The 18,189-nt window shown below is 36.4% G+C and overlaps 1 protein-coding gene across 3 annotated transcripts; it reads left to right on the top strand.

Moving 5' to 3' along the window:
• The first annotated feature begins 3,629 nt into the window (after positions 1-3,629).
• Positions 3,630-17,371, top strand: LOC11415368 (MAG2-interacting protein 2). 3 transcript variants are annotated; one of them, XM_039831677.1, is made up of 13 exons: positions 3,630-3,861; positions 3,937-3,985; positions 4,063-4,236; positions 4,329-4,533; positions 4,809-4,981; positions 6,116-7,118; positions 8,623-9,587; positions 11,041-11,129; positions 11,386-11,745; positions 11,954-12,624; positions 12,694-13,178; positions 13,354-13,619; positions 14,551-17,371. In XM_039831677.1, exons 1-13 carry the CDS (start codon positions 3,787-3,789, stop codon positions 17,140-17,142), a joined length of 7,107 nt encoding a protein of 2,368 aa, XP_039687611.1. In that variant the 5' UTR covers positions 3,630-3,786; the 3' UTR covers positions 17,143-17,371. The 3 variants fall into 3 exon arrangements, with proteins under 3 accessions (XP_039687611.1, XP_024635243.1, XP_003602296.2); XM_024779475.2 differs by having other exon boundaries at positions 11,954-13,178; positions 13,357-13,619; XM_003602248.4 differs by having other exon boundaries at positions 11,954-13,178.
• The last annotated feature ends 818 nt before the right edge of the window (positions 17,372-18,189 follow it).

Raw genomic sequence — 18,189 nt, 5'->3', positions numbered from 1 at the left:
GCTTGTGGAGGATGGTATGCTTCCTCAACAAGGATGTGACGAGGGAAAACAAATCTAATTTATGAAAATATTTCTCAACCCAGTTAAGAATGGTGTTCCATATTTTTTGTGTTTTCGGACAAGTTTAGAATGTTTGAGGATTCATGTTCAACAAAATTAAAAACAGAAGAGAGGGCTTGTGAAGTGCTTCTATTTTTGAAAGTCTGTCTTGAAATAGTTTCCAATCAAACACTTCTATTTTTAATAAAACTCATTCTTACACAACAGGATCAGTGCATAGCGCATGCTTGATTTTATTTAGACCTATTGTCGATTTGCAATGATAAGGAAAAATTAAATTGTCACACTAAATCACATTCATCCTATTTATAATCCAAGTCTCTTGTTAGGTTAATTTTGTACTGCTTTTACACCTTCCAACAATAAATCTAGTTCATCCATCAAGTCTAATTCATGCCGGTTGGGAGGACTTCCTACTGCAAAGACCAGCTCTAGTTTTTATCAGAAAAAACTCATGTTTCTGCTTTGTCTGTCCTTGGCTTAATAATGAGTGTAGAGCTGGGAATAAATCCTTCAAGATTTTGTTGTCTATCCATTTTTCCTTTCAAAAGAAGATTTGTGTACCATCACATAACACATTGTTGATATTTAAAGCAAACCAATGTGATCCAAACTCTTCGGTTCATACGTAATTTACTCGCTCTAGAATTTTCGTGCAATATTCTCGTATCTGAATTGTAACAAAACAAACCACAGTGCTTATGTGTCATTCAAACTCCACCTTCCATTTGCATTAACAATGCCATATTGAAGTTTTCTAGATCCTTAACTCCTAGTCTACCATCAACACATGTTTCTTTCTTCAAGTCTCCCCTTTCTCCTATTGATAAATGACAACCACTCCGACTTCACAACTTCTTTTGCATTAGTTCCACAACCGGAGTCCGTGTTGAGTAACACTTCAGATTGACTCCTACAAGAGGTCCTCAGAATGTGGCAAGAGAGGAAAGTTAACGAAGCACCCAGACATCTATCTTCAATATTGATTCCTATTAATGTGCTTTTATAAAAGTTAACTTTTTAACTTAAAAATCAATATCAAGTTTTCTAAGATAATTTTTAGGCTCTTTAAATTTTACCAAATTTCTTCACCCACAAGAATGGTTTCATCAACAAATTGAAGAATTTGAAAGTTTAGGTCTCATGCATGTACCTTGAATCATGTGAAGTTTCCATTTTCAACAACCTTTTAAATCATTGTTTCAAGTCCCTTTGCAACAATTAGAAAAAGAAATGGTGCTAACTATCACCGACACAAACTACATTTCAACTAAAGTACGCTAGGGAAACGTCACCGTCCAAAAAAACGTATTAAAACTCCACTAACCGGCATAACCTTTGGTGAAACGTCACCGGCCAAAATGTTACTGAGGGTTTCCGGATTTTATAATCCGGAATGCATGAAGCTATTCCGGATTTTAAAGTCCGAACTACATCAGACCCTTTTGTTTGGATCGTTTTCGTTGAAAATGCCTTGGAAAAAAATAGAACAAAGGTACATAACATAAATTGAAACACCATGAGACAAATAAACAGTTAAAAATAACCATAATAACATAAATGATGAATCTTTTGGGAAGGTGTTTTCAAGAGGATTTCTTTGAGTTAGATCTTGCTGCCTTGCCAAATGACATATTCATCTGGCAGACAGCAAGATCTAACTCATAGCAACCTCTTGATATTTTTGAGTTATCTCTGTATCAAGGAGGCATCAAGGAGTATCTATATATTTTTGACAGCATGTTGAGGATCTTCATCATGTTGTTATATAGAGATCTATATATTTAAAACAGCATGAGAAAGATCATCGGCACAATGACAAAAATTTGCATGGTCTCTTTGGTGTGCTTGTTTGTATTTTTGACAGCATGCAGAAGATCTTCATCACGCTGTCAAATAGAGAGCTAACTCATATTTGCGACAACGTGAGGAAGATCCTCAGCTTAATGATAAAAATTTGCATGTTATTCTTTGTTGTGTTTGTGTGTTTTGATGGTGTTGAAGCTGAAAACCGGAGAAGATGTATTTATAAAGGTCCTTGGATGTTGTGGACCACATAAACTTATGGTGCAGTGTGGTCCATACAAAAGAATCTTATGTTGAGGTATTTCAGATTTCGTTTTCCGGAACACACATACGCCCTAGGCAAATCCGGATTTCGTAATCCGAAAATCATATCTTTGGTTATTTTATCGAATAAATGAACATAATGCAACTACTTACTTCAACAACACATAACTAACACGCAATTAAAACAACATAAAACACGTGATTAAGTAAAACATATCACATTATCACGGATCATCTAAACTAACTTCTTCCTCCTCTGGTCCCTCCAGCAGAGCCCGAATCTCTTCGTAGTTCCTGGTCCGGTGCAAAATTTTCAGAATTTGTTCAGCAGATCTAACCAACGAAGCTTCCAACTCGATCGGTCCTCTTGTACTATGTTAACCGAAGACAGATAACATGGTTCGCACGTCGTCGTCGGTCTTGAGTTTCATCCGGCTGAAGCGAAGAGATCCGGCTGAGTCGGACAATGGACATCGATATTCAACTCCAACCACCCTCCTCATGTCTTTGTGGTTGAGTTGACGGTTGATTTGATCCAGCTCATCCTTCAACCCGGAGAGGGCGACATCGTCTCGAATCTTAAACAGATGAGATGGTGTTCCACCGTTGTAGTAGACTGCAGTTAGCTTGGTGTTCGGATCAAAGCCAGGGAATTCCATGTTTTTTTGTCTGATGTAGTTTAATTGTAATGAAAACAGGGACCCTTATTTATAGAGGTATGTGGGCGATGTGGACCACAAAAATTGTCGGTGCAATGTGGGACACACAAAAGATTCCAATGCTGAATAAATCTGGATTCTAAACTCCGAACCAACCCTCACCATACTCAAAGTCCCAAGTTTCCATTTGTTCACCCCAGTATCGTATGTTTCCGGCATATGAAATCCGGAATATATGTGTATTCCGGATTACACCAGAAACTTTTGGTCGGTGGTATGCACCACAAAGAAAACATTTTTCAAACGTTTTGGACGGTGGTCAAGTTGAAAAACGTGTTTCTACACGTTTTTTGATCGGCATTGATGGCTTCCCCACGTTTTTTTTAATCCCCCTCCCCTATAAATATGGTTCATTTCCTCAAACATTTGCACACATTCTTCTTTCTCCTCTACAACGATGTGTTTCCATCAAGGGTCATATGATCGGTCAATAGGGAAGAGGTCAGTCTGGGTGTAAGGTTGGTTTGCCTGGGTGTCATGTTGACCATCATGGTCTCTTGTTCCCTAGAGGCCCGCCCCCTCTCTGCCCCCCCTTTCCTCTCCACCGGTGGCTGGAGCTACCGGTATTGCTTATGTATTAAATTAAGAGTAGAAATAAATTTAGGATTTTATGTAATAAGCTTAAAAAATTTGAAAATTATTGTAACGTATTGTTCATATATTAATATAATCAATCCGAAAACAGCTGCAAAATTCTAACAATGCAATCCAAAAAATGAAATCTGAACGAGGGATAAAATTGGAAATAAATAGGGAGGAGAGGCATATGGTGGAAAAGGTAATAGGAAAAAAAAAAAAATCGATCATCGAAAAATGAGAATGAACCGAAGCACAATTCACCTGCATTTTCTCTTTATTGTAGCTAGTTAGCACTCGAATGTGGTTCAGTTTTTGAGGTGTGGGGTTTTGGAGAAGAAGATACAGTAACAATTTCCACATGAAGATTCCACTCTACCAAACGCAGCGTCACGCTTCAAATTACCCTCCTCAACACCAACAACAACAACACCAGGTCTAGATTTCTTCAATTTCCTCACTCAATTCCAATTCACATTCTCTCAATTCATCGTTGAATTTCAATTTTCAGGCAAACGAAGATTCCAAAGGAACCTTGCTTTCTCTTCTCTCACTTCGAGGTAACGTACTTTACCGAACGAATTCGGTTACGGAATTTCTCTGATCTCGATTAACTTTTATTTGGATCCAATTGAAGGTGTGAATCAACTCAAGGAGAAATGGAATGAATATAATGAACCGAAGAGACTTCGAAAATTAGTGTCGTTGTTTGTTTCGCCGACTGCGAAATACGTTGCAGTTGCTGCTGGAAATCGAATTACGATTTTGAGTAAAGAGGATGATTATCAACAATCATATTCAATTTTCACCGGTAAGATGTGATTAGATTGTGTTTATTAAGAATTTAGAAAGTGAAAATAGACGCGACTTGATTTTGATTTTGATGTTGGATTGGTTTGTTAGGTTCGGATTTTAGTACATTTAGTGTGGGAGATTGGTCCGAAGATGATGAGATTCTTGGAGTTGCTGATGATTATGATACTCTGTATTTTATTAAATTCACCGGTGAAGTTGTGGCAGAAATTACAAAGAAGGATTTGAAAATATCTGCGCCTATTGTAGGTTTATTTTCTGATAATGACTCTAATATGAACGACGAGTCTTACCTGTAAGTAATTTACGTTGCTTTGCATCCAGAGATTAATGAGTTGTACAGAAATATGATATATGATAGAACATTATGACGTTGTTTGATCCATGTAGCCAACTCCACTTAGTGGATAAGGCTTTGTTGTCATTGTTGATGATTAGTTAGTCAGTAATCTTGAAAATATGTCCTTGCTGTCATAATTTGGTAAAGTTACATGGTTTAAAATAATGTTAGGAACTATTTGTTAAATGGAAATTGAGTATAAGTTTGATTTGACATTGTTTGAGGTGTAGGTTCACTGTCATTACATCCGATGGTTCACTTCAACAAATTGAGATCAGTTATGGAGGTGTCTCCACCTTTCCTAAGTACATTTGTAAACACAGGAGTCATCTCCGCAACAACGTTTACTGCTTTGACCGCCACCATGAACTTAACCTTTTTGCAGCTGTTCACACGAAGTCTGGTATGTGTGCTTTGGGGTATTTTCTCAATTATTTGCTAACTTACTCAAGTGTTGGTTTTGAATTTAAGACGTACATCATGTGATATACACAATTAGATATAAGCTCTCTTTCCCTCAGACTACTGGGTTGGTGCTGAAAAGAGTTCCACTTTTTCTACATGATAATAGATTAGGAATTGTTTGACTTTTGACTATTGTTTCCATTGATGCTAGAAGCCAAGGGGTTGTTTACTTCGAGAAAACACTTCTCGTTTTCAGTTTTAATTCTAAAATTGTAAGTTTGTTTCAAATATTTGTACATGAATACGGAAAACAATTTTTTTGTTCATAGTTTCCTTTACAAGGTTTGAAAACAGGAAACAAATTGAAAACAAGGTGATAGTCTCGTACATAAAATTGACAACAGGAAATGTTTTCTCAGACCAAACAGACCCTAGCCTTTCATTAGCTTGACAGTTCAGTCAATAAATTTTAAGAAGGGATAGAAAGGAAAAGAAAAAAGAGAAGACGTCATAATAAATATATTTTAGATATCAATATAAAGTTCTTGTATCGTTAACAACCTTTGGGTTGAGTTGCTTGCAGCTGATTGCTGATCTCCATACTCTGCTTGAAGTTTCAATAATACTTTTATGATTATACAATATCTTTAGTTTGTCTTATCTTTATATGAATGATGACTAGTATTAACATTTCAAAAAGTTATAATATATAGTCCTTATTTTTTTTATCTTTCTGCTGCATGAGTAGGACTTTTTTACATTTCAGAAGTTTGTTGTTATTTGAAATAATTATATGGACACCTGCGTAAGCCATGATAGTGTTTTGATTGGTCATATTCACTGATTTCATGTCTTATAAATAAACATGGAATCTTTATTTTTTCTTTGATCACAAACAAGGAGTAATTCATTACTGAACTTGTACTATGTAATTGCAATTCAAATTTCAAACACACCTTATCCTTTTCTTGTGTGTCTCTTCTTTTATGTTCTATAACCGTTTTGCTTCTTTTATCAAATAACTTTTTTTTTTTAAAACATGAAGAATATACCGTAGAGCTCACACAGTTTTTATCTACTAAATATTGCTTGTCCGAGTTCTTGGCTAACTAGTGTTGTATATATCATATAGGATCTTGCCATGTTTCTCTTTGGCATAAAACTTCAAGCACAGACCTGGAGCAGGTATTCTCTTTGCAGTTTGAGGGATTATATTTAAAACCAAAAGGTTATAAAGGTCAGCTAATATATCCAAAGCTACTAATCTCGCCACAAGCTACATTCATTGCAACTCTGGATTTAACAGGATGTTTGCATATTTTTAAGCTGGACAAAGAAGGCTTTACACTCTCCCAATTTGTCTTGGGAGAGAGGGATGATTCATCAATGTCTGATAATTTATCCAATGGGGGTGGTAAATCTTTTGTGGGTTATATGGATTTTACTTGGTGGTGTGATCATATCATTGCAATTGTAGATAGGAATGGTGTGGTTATGTTGATAGACATTCTAAATGTTTCAAAGGTTCAGGAAGAGGATCCTGCATATTTTTTCCCTGCTCTGGGAAGAGCACAGAAATGTAGGGGCTATCTTTTTCTTTTAGCAAGTTTATCATCAAAAGAAACATCTAGTCCTTCTGATTTTGCATTGTCAGAGGACCTGCTCCAGACAGAGTGGATTGTTGAAGACAGGCTTAAACAATTTCACCTTTCTAGGTTGCTCTGGTTCCTTGTTTCATTTTCTGAGAAATCTGTCCCTGAAATGTATGGTTTACTGATTAGGAAGAGAAATTATCAAGCTGCTCTAGACTTTGCTGATAGTCATGGATTGGATAAGGATGAAGTTCTGAAGTCACAGTGGTTGAATTCTAGTCAAGGAGTAAATGAAATTAATATATTTTTGGCAAATATTAAGGATAGAAATTTTGTAGTTTTTGAATGTGTTCATAGAATTGGACCAACAGAAGATGCTGTGAAGGCTTTGCTGGCTTATGGTCTACGTATCACTGACCATAATAGATTCTCAGAAGTAGATAGTGATGATTCTAGTGAAGTATGGGATGTTCGCTTGGCCAGACTTCAAATTTTGCAATATAAGGACAGGCTGGAAACATTTCTTGGAATAAACATGGGCAGGTATCTTGAGAGTTCTAGAAATCAATTTTGATAACATAAACTAAGTGTTTTCCATGCTTTTGCTGCGATATTTAAAGTTGTTTGAATATATTTTTGCAACTTATATTTAAAAGTTAAAAAGGAATCATCAGTAAGTGGAGGAAAAGAAATTAGAATGAGTTGAAGAACAATAAATTCTTTGATGAAAGTAAAAATACAAAATTACAAAGAAACAAAAGAGGACATCATTCAAACAAAGTTGCCCAACACCCCAATATATTTGTTTATATTTGCTGAGAAACCCTTTTAAAAACTGCACTACATAGATGGAAGCCATGAACTCAATCTTGTCCCAGTTCCTTGTTAGATATCTTATTAGAATTGTGTCAGTTTTATTATAATTATAGTAGTTAATTATGCAGTTATGGTTTATTATTATATTATGATTAATAATTAATTAAGTCAGTAGTGGGAGGTTAAGTTTTAAGAATAAATAGGGGAGAGATGGGAAGATTGAGGGGCATCTGAGGATTTGACTGGGAAGGGGCCATTTTGGCAATAGGGAGGTGCAGACCCTCGAAGTTCTGCAATATTATCTGTAATCAAAGGGATTTTCCCTATTTTATTCTTCTATATCAGTTGGTTTCTATCATTCCTACACAGTAAAAAACATCCTTAAGGATTCCTTAAAGATATGAGAGATACTATCATCTAACCATATTCATCATATTGTTAAGCATGGAGTGCAAATCGCCACCAGACTGTTCCCTCTTTACTTCTATCATAATCATTATGATGATATCACAATTTGTCCAAGGACATGCCACATATTTAGCTTTGACCAAAAAATTCAAAACATAGCTCAAGCAAGACAAAAGCTTCATTATAAGACAAGATACGAACCAATTTAAAACTAGCATCACTTAACTCACAGATCAGGGTGAATAGCTCACATGGTACCTGAAGTAGGTGTATATATCACTTAGTTTCACTTGATTCATTTGGTTGCTGACAACAACTTTAGTACTGACTTCATTATGATATGCATTTTTGATTTTTGAAATCTGTCATTTTGTCATCCGCAAGATAAGTAGTAGCATTTATAAGATAAGTTTATTTCAAGATCTCCGTCCATAATTTGCCAATTTGAGGGAGCGGAATGTTGAACAAATGGTCAAGCTGGTTAAACACCCCACCATCTATTTATTCGTTCTGTTTTTACTACATGTAGACAATAGACACATACAAGAAAACCTTCAGTCCTTTAACTGTATGAAAAATTGACTTATATTATGTATTTTTAAATCTCAATGATAAAATATTCTTGAAACTTCATGGTTGTGCTAGTAACAATTGAAAATTCACAATTCTGTTTTTTGTTGTTGCATAGCTTTTCAGCTAGAATTACAGGCATACACATAGTCCCCTAAATGGATACAAATGATAGAATTTTGAAAATTCACAATTGTTCAATAATTCTGATAGTTTCCACTGACTCAAAGTTCATTGACACAGTTTTCTGCAGGTTTTCTGTGCAGGAATACAGCAAATTCCGTAGTATGCCTATTAACGAAGCCGCTGTAGCACTTGCAGAAAGTGGGAAAATTGGTGCATTGAACTTGCTTTTCAAGCGTCATCCATATTCTCTGTCTCCCTTTGTTTTGAAAGTTTTAGCCTCTATCCCAGAAACAGTTCCTATCCAAATGTATGTGCAGCTTCTTCCTGGGAGGTCTTTTCCGTCTGGTGTTGCTGTGAGGCAAGATGATTGGGTTGAATGCAAGAAGATGGTGAACTTCATTAATACATCAGTTAAAAACCATGATATTCAAATCCAAGTCAAAACTGAGCCTCTTGTTAAGCATTTTCTTGGACTTCTTTGGCCATCAATCGATGAGCTCTCAAAATGGTATATGGATAGAGCTAGAGCTATGGACGATTTTAGCGGGCAGCTTGATAACTGCCTGAGCCTACTTGAGTTTGCTCTTCGCAAAGGCATATCTGAGTTGCAGCAGTTCCATCAGGATGTCTTATACTTGCATCAAGTTATTTACTCTGACGACAATGATAGTGAAACAGGCTTCAATATGAGTCTTGTCATGTGGGGAGAATTGCCAGACTATGAAAAATTTAAATTTATGCTTAAGGGAGTCAAAGAAGAAAATGTAATTGAAAGATTACACAACAGAGCTATTCCATTTATGCGCGAAAAGTTTCATAGGGTGACCTTAATTGGAGAAGTCACCCATTCTACAAATCAAAATCTGGAGGAATCATTTCTAGTAAGATGGTTGAAGGAAATTGCTTTGCAGAATAAATTGGACATGTGTTTGGTGATAATTGAGGAAGGGTGCAGAAATTTCCAAAGTAATGTCTATTTTGAAACTGAGGTTGAAGCTGTTGATTGTGCTTTGCAATGCATATATTTGTGCACAGTTACAGATAGGTGGAGCATCATGTCAGCCATACTATCTAAGCTTCCTCAAATGCATGGTGAGTTAGGTTTCATGTTTATTCTAATATCTTAAGAGCAATGTGATGATGTAATTTTACTAATTTCTTGGGGGTAGTTTATTGCGCTTGTTAACATTTTAGGGCTTCACTACAATAGTTGAAAATGAAACATTACAGGGGCAAAACTATAAGCTGGGAGGTTTAAGAAAGCATTGGCATTTAAGAGGGCATCATCGTATTTTTAACAAATCGTCATTCATAACCTTGAGGGAGTTTCAGAAACAAACAAAATTCTCGAGGAGGGAGGTCTGCAGGTGATCTCTCAAAGTTTAGTTCTACCCTCGAGTTTTCTTCGATGTAGAAATCTCAACAGATGCATTCAGATCAGTGGATGCATTTATACGTAGCCATTTGCCATACTTGGTTGCGGATATTGTCTACATAATATATTTGCAGCAATGAAGTTAGTTAGCATGTGATTTGATCTAGAAGTAGTTGAGATTTCAAATCTTTAACACCCCTACCGTTACAACAACAACCAAGCCTTATCCCATTAAGTGGAGTCGGCTAAAGAATTAAATTTTGGAATTCCTGGTATAAAATTTTCCAGTTTTGAACAATTTACCAGACCAAACTAGACTAGTGGTTAATTAATTCAATACATTGTAAACCCATTAAGTGAACATTGTTGACCATTTGTCTATTAAGATGTTTCATCACTTGTACATCAATCATACCTGCTTACCAGCACCTTCAGTTCAGGTTCTCAATAGTTTTACTCGTTATTCTCCTTACATAACAACCTTGATAAAAATGTTACTTCACCTGATGGCTACTTGGAGAATTCTAATTGATCACTAACTCATATCCAACCTGCCTGTTCTACCCTTTTATGTCAACCGAAAAAATGTCTTCAAATAAATCCATGCCATAATTTTGAAATCCCCAGTGTCTATTATTCTTTTCTTGGGCATATTAATTACAAAGAAGTATAAAAAAGTTACTCAAACATTTTCTATTGAGCCTATACTATAGCTTTCTGTGCCAACTCTATAAGCTTTTGAAAATTTTCAGTCTGGTGTACTTTTTGGCCCATGTTTAAATCAGCGTTGAATTCCCTGTAATACAATCGTGTGAATTGTTCCCTACCTATTGATTTCCTTTTTCGGTCTTACACCAGCATCTTTTGTCAACCAGAGAGTACTGACTTGTATGTTGACAATTTTTTATTTTTCATGTTTTTGCTACTTATTCAGTGTGGATGAGTATTCTGCTAGCACTCTGGCTATTCAATATCATGTAGCTTTTCTTCAACTGTATATACTTGATTGGCATATACCTGTGGAATTGTGTTATTTCCCAAACCAAAGATAGATGCTGCTTGTTTGTGTATTTTTGCATTTGTTATTGAGTAAATTCTTGAGAATCTTGTTGATTCAGTCGCATTTTCTATCAATCTGTTTGAGTACACTAAATTTTTATTATTGTGCAGATAGTGCAATTCAAGCTGAGAGCCTTGAGAAAAGACTTAGAGTTGCTGAAGGGCACATTGAAGCAGGGAGACTTTTGGCATTTTATCAGGTTGGTAGTTTCTCCTCTGTGACAATCAAACTTGTATGTCTTATGTTATTCATGAAGGGGATCTCTAAATCTTTTAATTTAACATCGGAAATGAAAGTAACTGTACTTACAATGTGTGTGTCGCCATAATTTGGATCGCAATATTTTTGTTTTACATTGTTTTCCTCCTCTGCTACTTAGCAATAATATTATGAAATTCCTCTCATTGCTTTTTAGCCAGGTTGTGTTTACTATGTTATCTTTCTGTTCTATGCAGGTCCCAAAGCCATTAAACTTTTTCCCAGGGGCTCAATTAGACGAAAAGGGTGTGAAACAGATTATTCGCCTTATTCTTTCTAAATTTATTCGCCGTCAGCCTGGCCGATCAGATAGTGAATGGGCCAGCATGTGGCGTGATATGCAGTACTTGAGGGAAAAGGCATTTCCTTTTCTGGACCTGGAATATATTTTGATTGAGTTTTGCAGAGGATTGCTTAAAGCTGGGAAGTTTTCTCTTGCACGTAATTACTTGAAGGGTACAAGTTCTGTTTCTTTGGCATCAGAGAAGGCAGAAAGCCTTGTAATTCAAGCAGCTAGGGAGTACTTTTTCTCAGCTTCAAGCCTTTCTTGTTCTGAAGTAAGATTGAGTGCATCGACTTACTAAATGCAACATCTAGTATTATTATTTATTTTTTGTGGCAAACACATCCTTCATTATGTTAACTAACGTCTAACACTAATTCATAAAATACCTCAGTGCCATTTTCCAATTATATTGAAGCTTTCTTTAAGCTCTAATCTCCACCACATGAATTGATTAATTATGTTGCTCTGTTTTGCTCCAGATCTGGAAAGCTAAAGAATGTCTTAATCTATGTCCAAGTAGTGGAAATGTGAAGGCAGAGGCAGATATTATTGATGCGCTTACAGTTAAGCTTCCAAACCTTGGGGTGAATATTCTTCCCATGCAATTCAGGCAAATAAAAGATCCTATGGAAATTGTAAAGATGGCAATCACAAGTCAAACTGGAGCATATTTTCATGTTGATGAGCTTGTTGAGGTTGCCAGACTTCTTGGCTTGAGGTCTGCTGATGACATATCAGCTGTTGAAGAAGCTATTGCTAGAGAAGCTGCAGTTTCTGGTGATTTACAATTGGCATTTGATCTTTGTCTTGTTTTGGCCAGAAAAGGACATGGTAACATATGGGATTTATGTGCTGCAATTGCAAGAGGTCCTGCCCTAGAAAATATGGACGTGGATTCTCGAAAGCAGCTATTAGGGTTTGCCTTGAGCCACTGTGATGAGGAATCCATTAGTGAGCTTCTCCATGCATGGAAAGACCTGGATATGCATGGCCAGTGTGAAACATTAATCATGTCAACTGGGACAAATCCTTCAAATTTTTCAGTGCAAGGCTCAACTGTAGAATCACTTCAAAAGCAAAGTTTTCAAAACATACTAGATAGAAACGTGAGCTTTCAAGAATTTGATGCTAATAGCACTGACAATCAGGATGTTCATCTTGAGAAAATTAAAGACACACTTTCCATTGTTGCTAAAACCTTGGCTGTGGGAAATTTAACTGACTGGGCATCGGTCTTGACTGAAAATGGTAAAGTTCTTTCTTTTGCTGCTTTACAACTCCCTTGGTTGATTGACTTGAGTAACAAAAGATATCTTAATGAAAAGTTGAGTACTGGAAAGCAGTATTTAAACATCAGAACACAGGCTGTGGTGACCATTTTATCCTGGTTGGCTAGAAATGGATTTGCCCCAAGAGACAACCTGATTGCCTCTCTAGCAAGATCTGTTATGGAACCTCCAGTCACTGAAGATGAAGATATAACGGGGTGCTCGTATCTTCTGAATCTTGTGGATGCTTTTAATGGGGTAGAAGTTATAGAAGAACAACTCAAAATAAGAAAAGACTACCAAGAAATATGTAGCATTATGAATGTTGGGATGGCATACAGCTTGCTACACAACTCTGGATTAGGTACTGACCCCGTTCAGCGAAAGGAGATATTGAAGAGGAGGTTCAAGGAAAAACATACATCACCCAGTTCTGGTACTTGGCTTTTCTGTTATTTTCTTCTCTTCATACATTTATTAAGTAGTTGACTCCTCGGTTGCAGTTTTTTTGCCTTGTGTATGCCGCGTCTATTTGTAATGTTGTTTATCATGCTTGTACTGATTGTGGACTTGATCATACTGACTAAGATATTGTTTGATTTTTTTTCCAGAAGATATAGATAAACTTGGCAAGGTACAGTCTTCATTTTGGAGAGAGTGGAAACTGAAGTTAGAAGAGCAAAAGAGACTCACTGAGCATTCCAGAGCTCTACAGAAAATAATTCCTGGGGTTGAAACAGAGCGCTTTTTGTCCAGGGACTCCATATACATTGAGAATGTTGTTATCTCTCTCATTGAGTCGGTAAAGTTAGAAAAAAGACACATTTTGAAGGACATTTTAAGATTGGCTGATACTTATGACTTAGACAGTACTGAGGTATGAGCATTTGCATAACTTCTATGAAACATAAATGTTAAAGAAAAATGTATTGATTGAGATGAAACCATTTATCTTTTAGTTCCTTGGCTCAATGGCAATGTTGTCGAAGTTCTGTACTTAACCTCTCCAATCTCTCACTTAGGCTTTGTTTGGGAGTTTGGAGGGGAGGGTTTTGGAAAAAAGGAAGGAGCAAGTGGAAGAAATAGAAGACATTGGGAGGAGAGGGCTTTGGAGGTTAATTTTTTACTCAATAAAAAATCCCCCTCATTTGGGGGAACTCAAAAATTGTATTGGGGGAGGGTTTTGGGGGGTTATGAAGGGTTTATATGAATTTTTCAAATTCAATCTATGTTGTTATAATATTCTTAAAATTAAAAGTATATTAATCATAAGTATTAGTTTATCATTCTCTAAAAAACTGTTCTTTCAAAAAATGTGAATTTTTTGTCCATTTTTCTATATATTTCCAACCCCCCAAAACCCTCCCCTCCCTTCCCCTCCTAACTCCCATACAAAGCCTTAGATTTTCAGTGTCATGTAGCATTATTTTTTAGTATAAAGCTATGAAGCACGGACACCGGACACGACACAGACACTGACACGCCGTCACAACTAATAATTTGAAAATATCACATTATTCGGTGTAATTACAAGTGTCGGTGTCGTGTCGGTATCGGACACGACACGTGTCCGACACTGGGACACGCCTAATCCGAGAAGTGTCCGTGCTTCATAGGTATAAAGTAATTATAAATATGTATTTTGTCCATGTTTTATAAGCAAAATGAGCTTTCATGTGAAGGGGTATTGAGTTGTACAAGTTATTTTCAGGTCCTTGTTTAACTGCTTGTTCCTTTAAGTCAACAAGTTCTTTGGACAAAATGCATACATATTGATTAGACCTCACCGTTTCTTTGTTTTTGTGCAGGTGCTATTGCATTTCCTAAGTGCTGTTCTTGTTTCTGATGTTTGGACAAATGATGATATTACAGCCGAAGTTGCAGGTTATAAAGAAGAAATAATTGGTAATGGTGTTAAAACCATTGAAACCATCTCAACAAAGGTTTATCCTGCAATCGATGGGTGCAACAAACTTCGCCTTTCTTATGTGTATGGTCTGTTGTCAGAGTGCTACTTGCAGCTGGAAAATACCAAAGATATATCACCAATAGCACATCCTGAACATGAAAATGCCAATATAAGGTTTGCTCATTATTACAAGGTCGTTGAGAAAGAGTGCAAAAATGTTTCCTTTATCAATAACCTGAACTTCAAAAATATAGCCGGGTTGCATGGTTTGAACTTTGAGTGCTTTGGTGATGAAGTTTATGCATGTATTGAGGAAAGTAGCTTGTCTGCATTGTCAAAAATGATACAGGCTTTTGTCAATATTTATGGCGATTCATTGCCCAAGGGTTTCATGTCATGGCAGGATGTCTACAAGTATTACATCCTGAGTTCGCTAAGTGCTTTGGAGACTAAAGCTACAACTGATTCTAGTAGTAGAACTCCTGAATGCCTTCAAGGCTTTTTAAGTAAGCTTGAGCAGAGCTATGATTCATGTGGAAAGTATATTAGACTTTTGAACCAGTCTGATGCTTTGGCTATCATGAAGCAGTACCTCACTGTAATTGTGCCTCTTCATAGTTCATATGGATTCCTACCTGACAATTCAGCTTGGCAAGAGTGCCTTATTGTTCTTTTGAACTTTTGGATGAGATTGACAGATGATATGAAGGAAATTTCACTGGAGGAAAATTCAGGAGAAATTATTAGCTTCAACCCACAGTGTTTAACGAGTTGTTTAAAAGTATTTATGAAATTGGTGATGGAGGATATCATCTCCCCTAGTCAGGGCTGGGGCAGCATATATGGCTATGTAAACTGTGGCTTAAGTGGTCATTGCTCTGTAGAAATTTATAATTTTTCCAAAGCTATGGTTTTTTCTGGTTGTGGGTTTAGTGCCATCGCAGAGGTATTTTCTGTTGCCTCATTGGAAACTGGTTCATCTTCTGATGTTGGCACAGGTTCCCAAGATCTTCCTCGTTTCTATTCAGATATTCTTGAAGCTGTTCTGCAGGAATTGGTCAATGGATCGCATGAGAGCCAGAACCTGTATCATATATTGTCATCTTTAAGCAAGATAGAAGGTGATTTAAAAGTTTTGCAATGTGTTAGACATGTCATTTGGGAGAAAATGGTCAAGTTCTCTGACAATTTACAGTTGCCAAGTTCCATTAGAGTTTATGTGCTAGAGCTTATGCAATTTATCTCAGGCAAGAACATTAAGGGTTTCTCTACAGAAATACTTGCCAATGTTCAACCATGGGAAGACTGGGATGAATCACTTTATGCTAGTAGGAAGGGTGAGACTGGTGTTGACAAGGAGTCACCAGATCACAAAGATTCTTCTAGTAGGTTTACAAATACTTTGGTTGCCCTTAAATCATCTCAGCTTCTGACATCAATCTCTCCTAGCATAGAAATAACCCCCGATGATCTATTGAATGTAGACACGGCTGTTTCTTGCTTTTTGAGGTTGTGTGGAGAAGCTATTGAAGATCCCCACTTTGATGCCTTGGTTTCTATTTTGGAAGAGTGGGAGGGACTTTTCACCATGGGTAAAGACGGAGAAATCACTACTGAAGCATCTGATGGAGGAAATGACTGGAACAATGATGATTGGGACGAAGGATGGGAAAGTCTGGAGGAAGTAGATAAGCCTGAGAAAGAAAAGATCGTGGACTCTGTTTCCGTTCACCCTTTACATGTGTGTTGGGCAGAGATTTTGAGAAAATTCATGAGCCTGTCAAGGTTTAGTGATGTGCTGAGACTGATTGATCAATCATCATCAAAACCCAATGGTATGTTACTTGATGAAGATGATGCCACGCGCTTAAATGAGATAGCATTAAGCATGGATTGCTTTCTGGCTTTGAAGATGTCACTCATGCTGCCCTACAAAACATTACAGTTGCAGTGCCTGGGTGCAGTTGAAGATAGTGTAAGACAGGGTATCCCTCAAACAAGGAGCAAGGATTGCGAGTTATTAATTCTAATTTTATCTTCTGGCATTCTCACTTCTATCGCCACTGGTTCTACCTACGGTACTACTTTCTCTTATCTCTGCTATATGGTTGGAAACTTATCCAACCGATGTCAACAAGCTCTGGCATCAGGTAGAGGATTTACCAATAGTGAAGATAGTGAAAATCAATTTTTCAGAAGGATCCTTTTCCCTAATTTCATTACGGAACTTGTGAAGGCAGATCAACATGTTCTAGCTGGATTTATTGTCACGAAATTTATGCACACTAGTGAGTCACTTAATCTCATTAGCATTGCCAATGCAAGTCTTAATAGGTATCTGGAAAGGCAGCTCCACATGCTACAAGCCAATGAGTTTCAAGTTGAGATGGAGTGTTGTAAAACATTGAGGAATACTGTGAGCAGGTTGAGAGGCAGACTGATTAATTTGATTCAATCCACATTGCCATTGCTTTCGTGTAGTGTAAGTTAATAGAAATTTCAGTAAGACCAGTAACCCCTTTGTGCGACCCCTTTAAGCATATTGTTTTAGGATTTGTTTTGTATCAAGTTAGGATGCAAGAGCTTTGTTAATTACTATTTGCATAGACTTTAGTTTGAAATGTTGGGTTTTGGTTTTGGGGGTTCAAAAGAAAAGCTGTTCAGATTTTCATTCATACATGTATAGGTGTTAAAAATTTATTTGACCGTGTATTTCTGTCCTTCCCCTTTTCACATTTACTTTGGGCAGTTGAAGATGTCTTCCAAGTTTGCTCTACGGCGAGTGTACTAAGCGAAGAACTGTAGAAAAATAAGTTTATATTTATTATTGAAATTAATTTAGGAAGCTACCAATCTATCCAACAAAACCAATTTAAATAAAAACTATAAATATCTATGCAATACTGAATTTTACTAGCCCGTAATATAAGAATTCAAGGGAGTGTTTGTTTCAAGGTTAAGAATGACATTCCCGGGAATACATGGCTAGGGAATGATTATATCCATGTTTGTTATGAGGTTGAGAAAAAAATATTCCTGGGTATAAAGGTTCCTGGGAATGGAGTAACTTCCCATAACTTCCATTATTCCCATGAATATATTCCCATGTAAAGAGATGGGAATGTGCATTCCCATGATATTATGCATAGATTTAAAAAAAAAAAATCGTAACTTCCAATTTTTTCAGGAATGTCAAGTTATTTGCCAAACACTTTTTTTAACAAATACCCAAGAATCAAATTTTCATATTTTCATTCCCGGGTATGTTATTCCTGAAAATAATTTGTGTTTCCCAAAAACAAACGCCCCCCAAGGGTTTTTTGGTGGCAAGAATAAAAGAGATGTCAAACCATTAATGAGACAGACATCAGGATATGATAAGTTAATGTTGAATATTATTCCATTTTGCCACTTTAGTTTAAATTTTATTTCTGAATGAGAGCTCTGTTAACTAACCAGATAGAATAAAATTTGTCCAAAAATAAAAGCAAGATAAGATAAAAATAATTTATTCATTAAAAATATTTAACATATCCAT

The sequence above is a fragment of the Medicago truncatula genome, chromosome 3 (assembly GCF_003473485.1).
Source record: "Medicago truncatula cultivar Jemalong A17 chromosome 3, MtrunA17r5.0-ANR, whole genome shotgun sequence".
In the NCBI taxonomy this organism is placed as follows: domain Eukaryota; kingdom Viridiplantae; phylum Streptophyta; class Magnoliopsida; order Fabales; family Fabaceae; genus Medicago; species Medicago truncatula.
The sequence above is the reverse complement of the archived record's forward strand: the minus strand, read 5'-3'. Positions and strand labels throughout refer to the sequence as shown.

Excerpts from the sequence above, each read along its gene's own strand:
- LOC11415368 (XM_003602248.4), top strand. The coding sequence starts at position 3,787 with ATGAAGATTCCACTCTACCAAACGCAGCGTCACGCTTCAAATTACCCT. Across the intron at positions 11,130-11,385 it reads GACTTTTGGCATTTTATCAG|GTCCCAAAGCCATTAAACTT; the intron begins GTTGGTAGTTTC and ends TGTTCTATGCAG. Across the intron at positions 13,620-14,550 it reads ATGACTTAGACAGTACTGAG|GTGCTATTGCATTTCCTAAG; the intron begins GTATGAGCATTT and ends GTTTTTGTGCAG.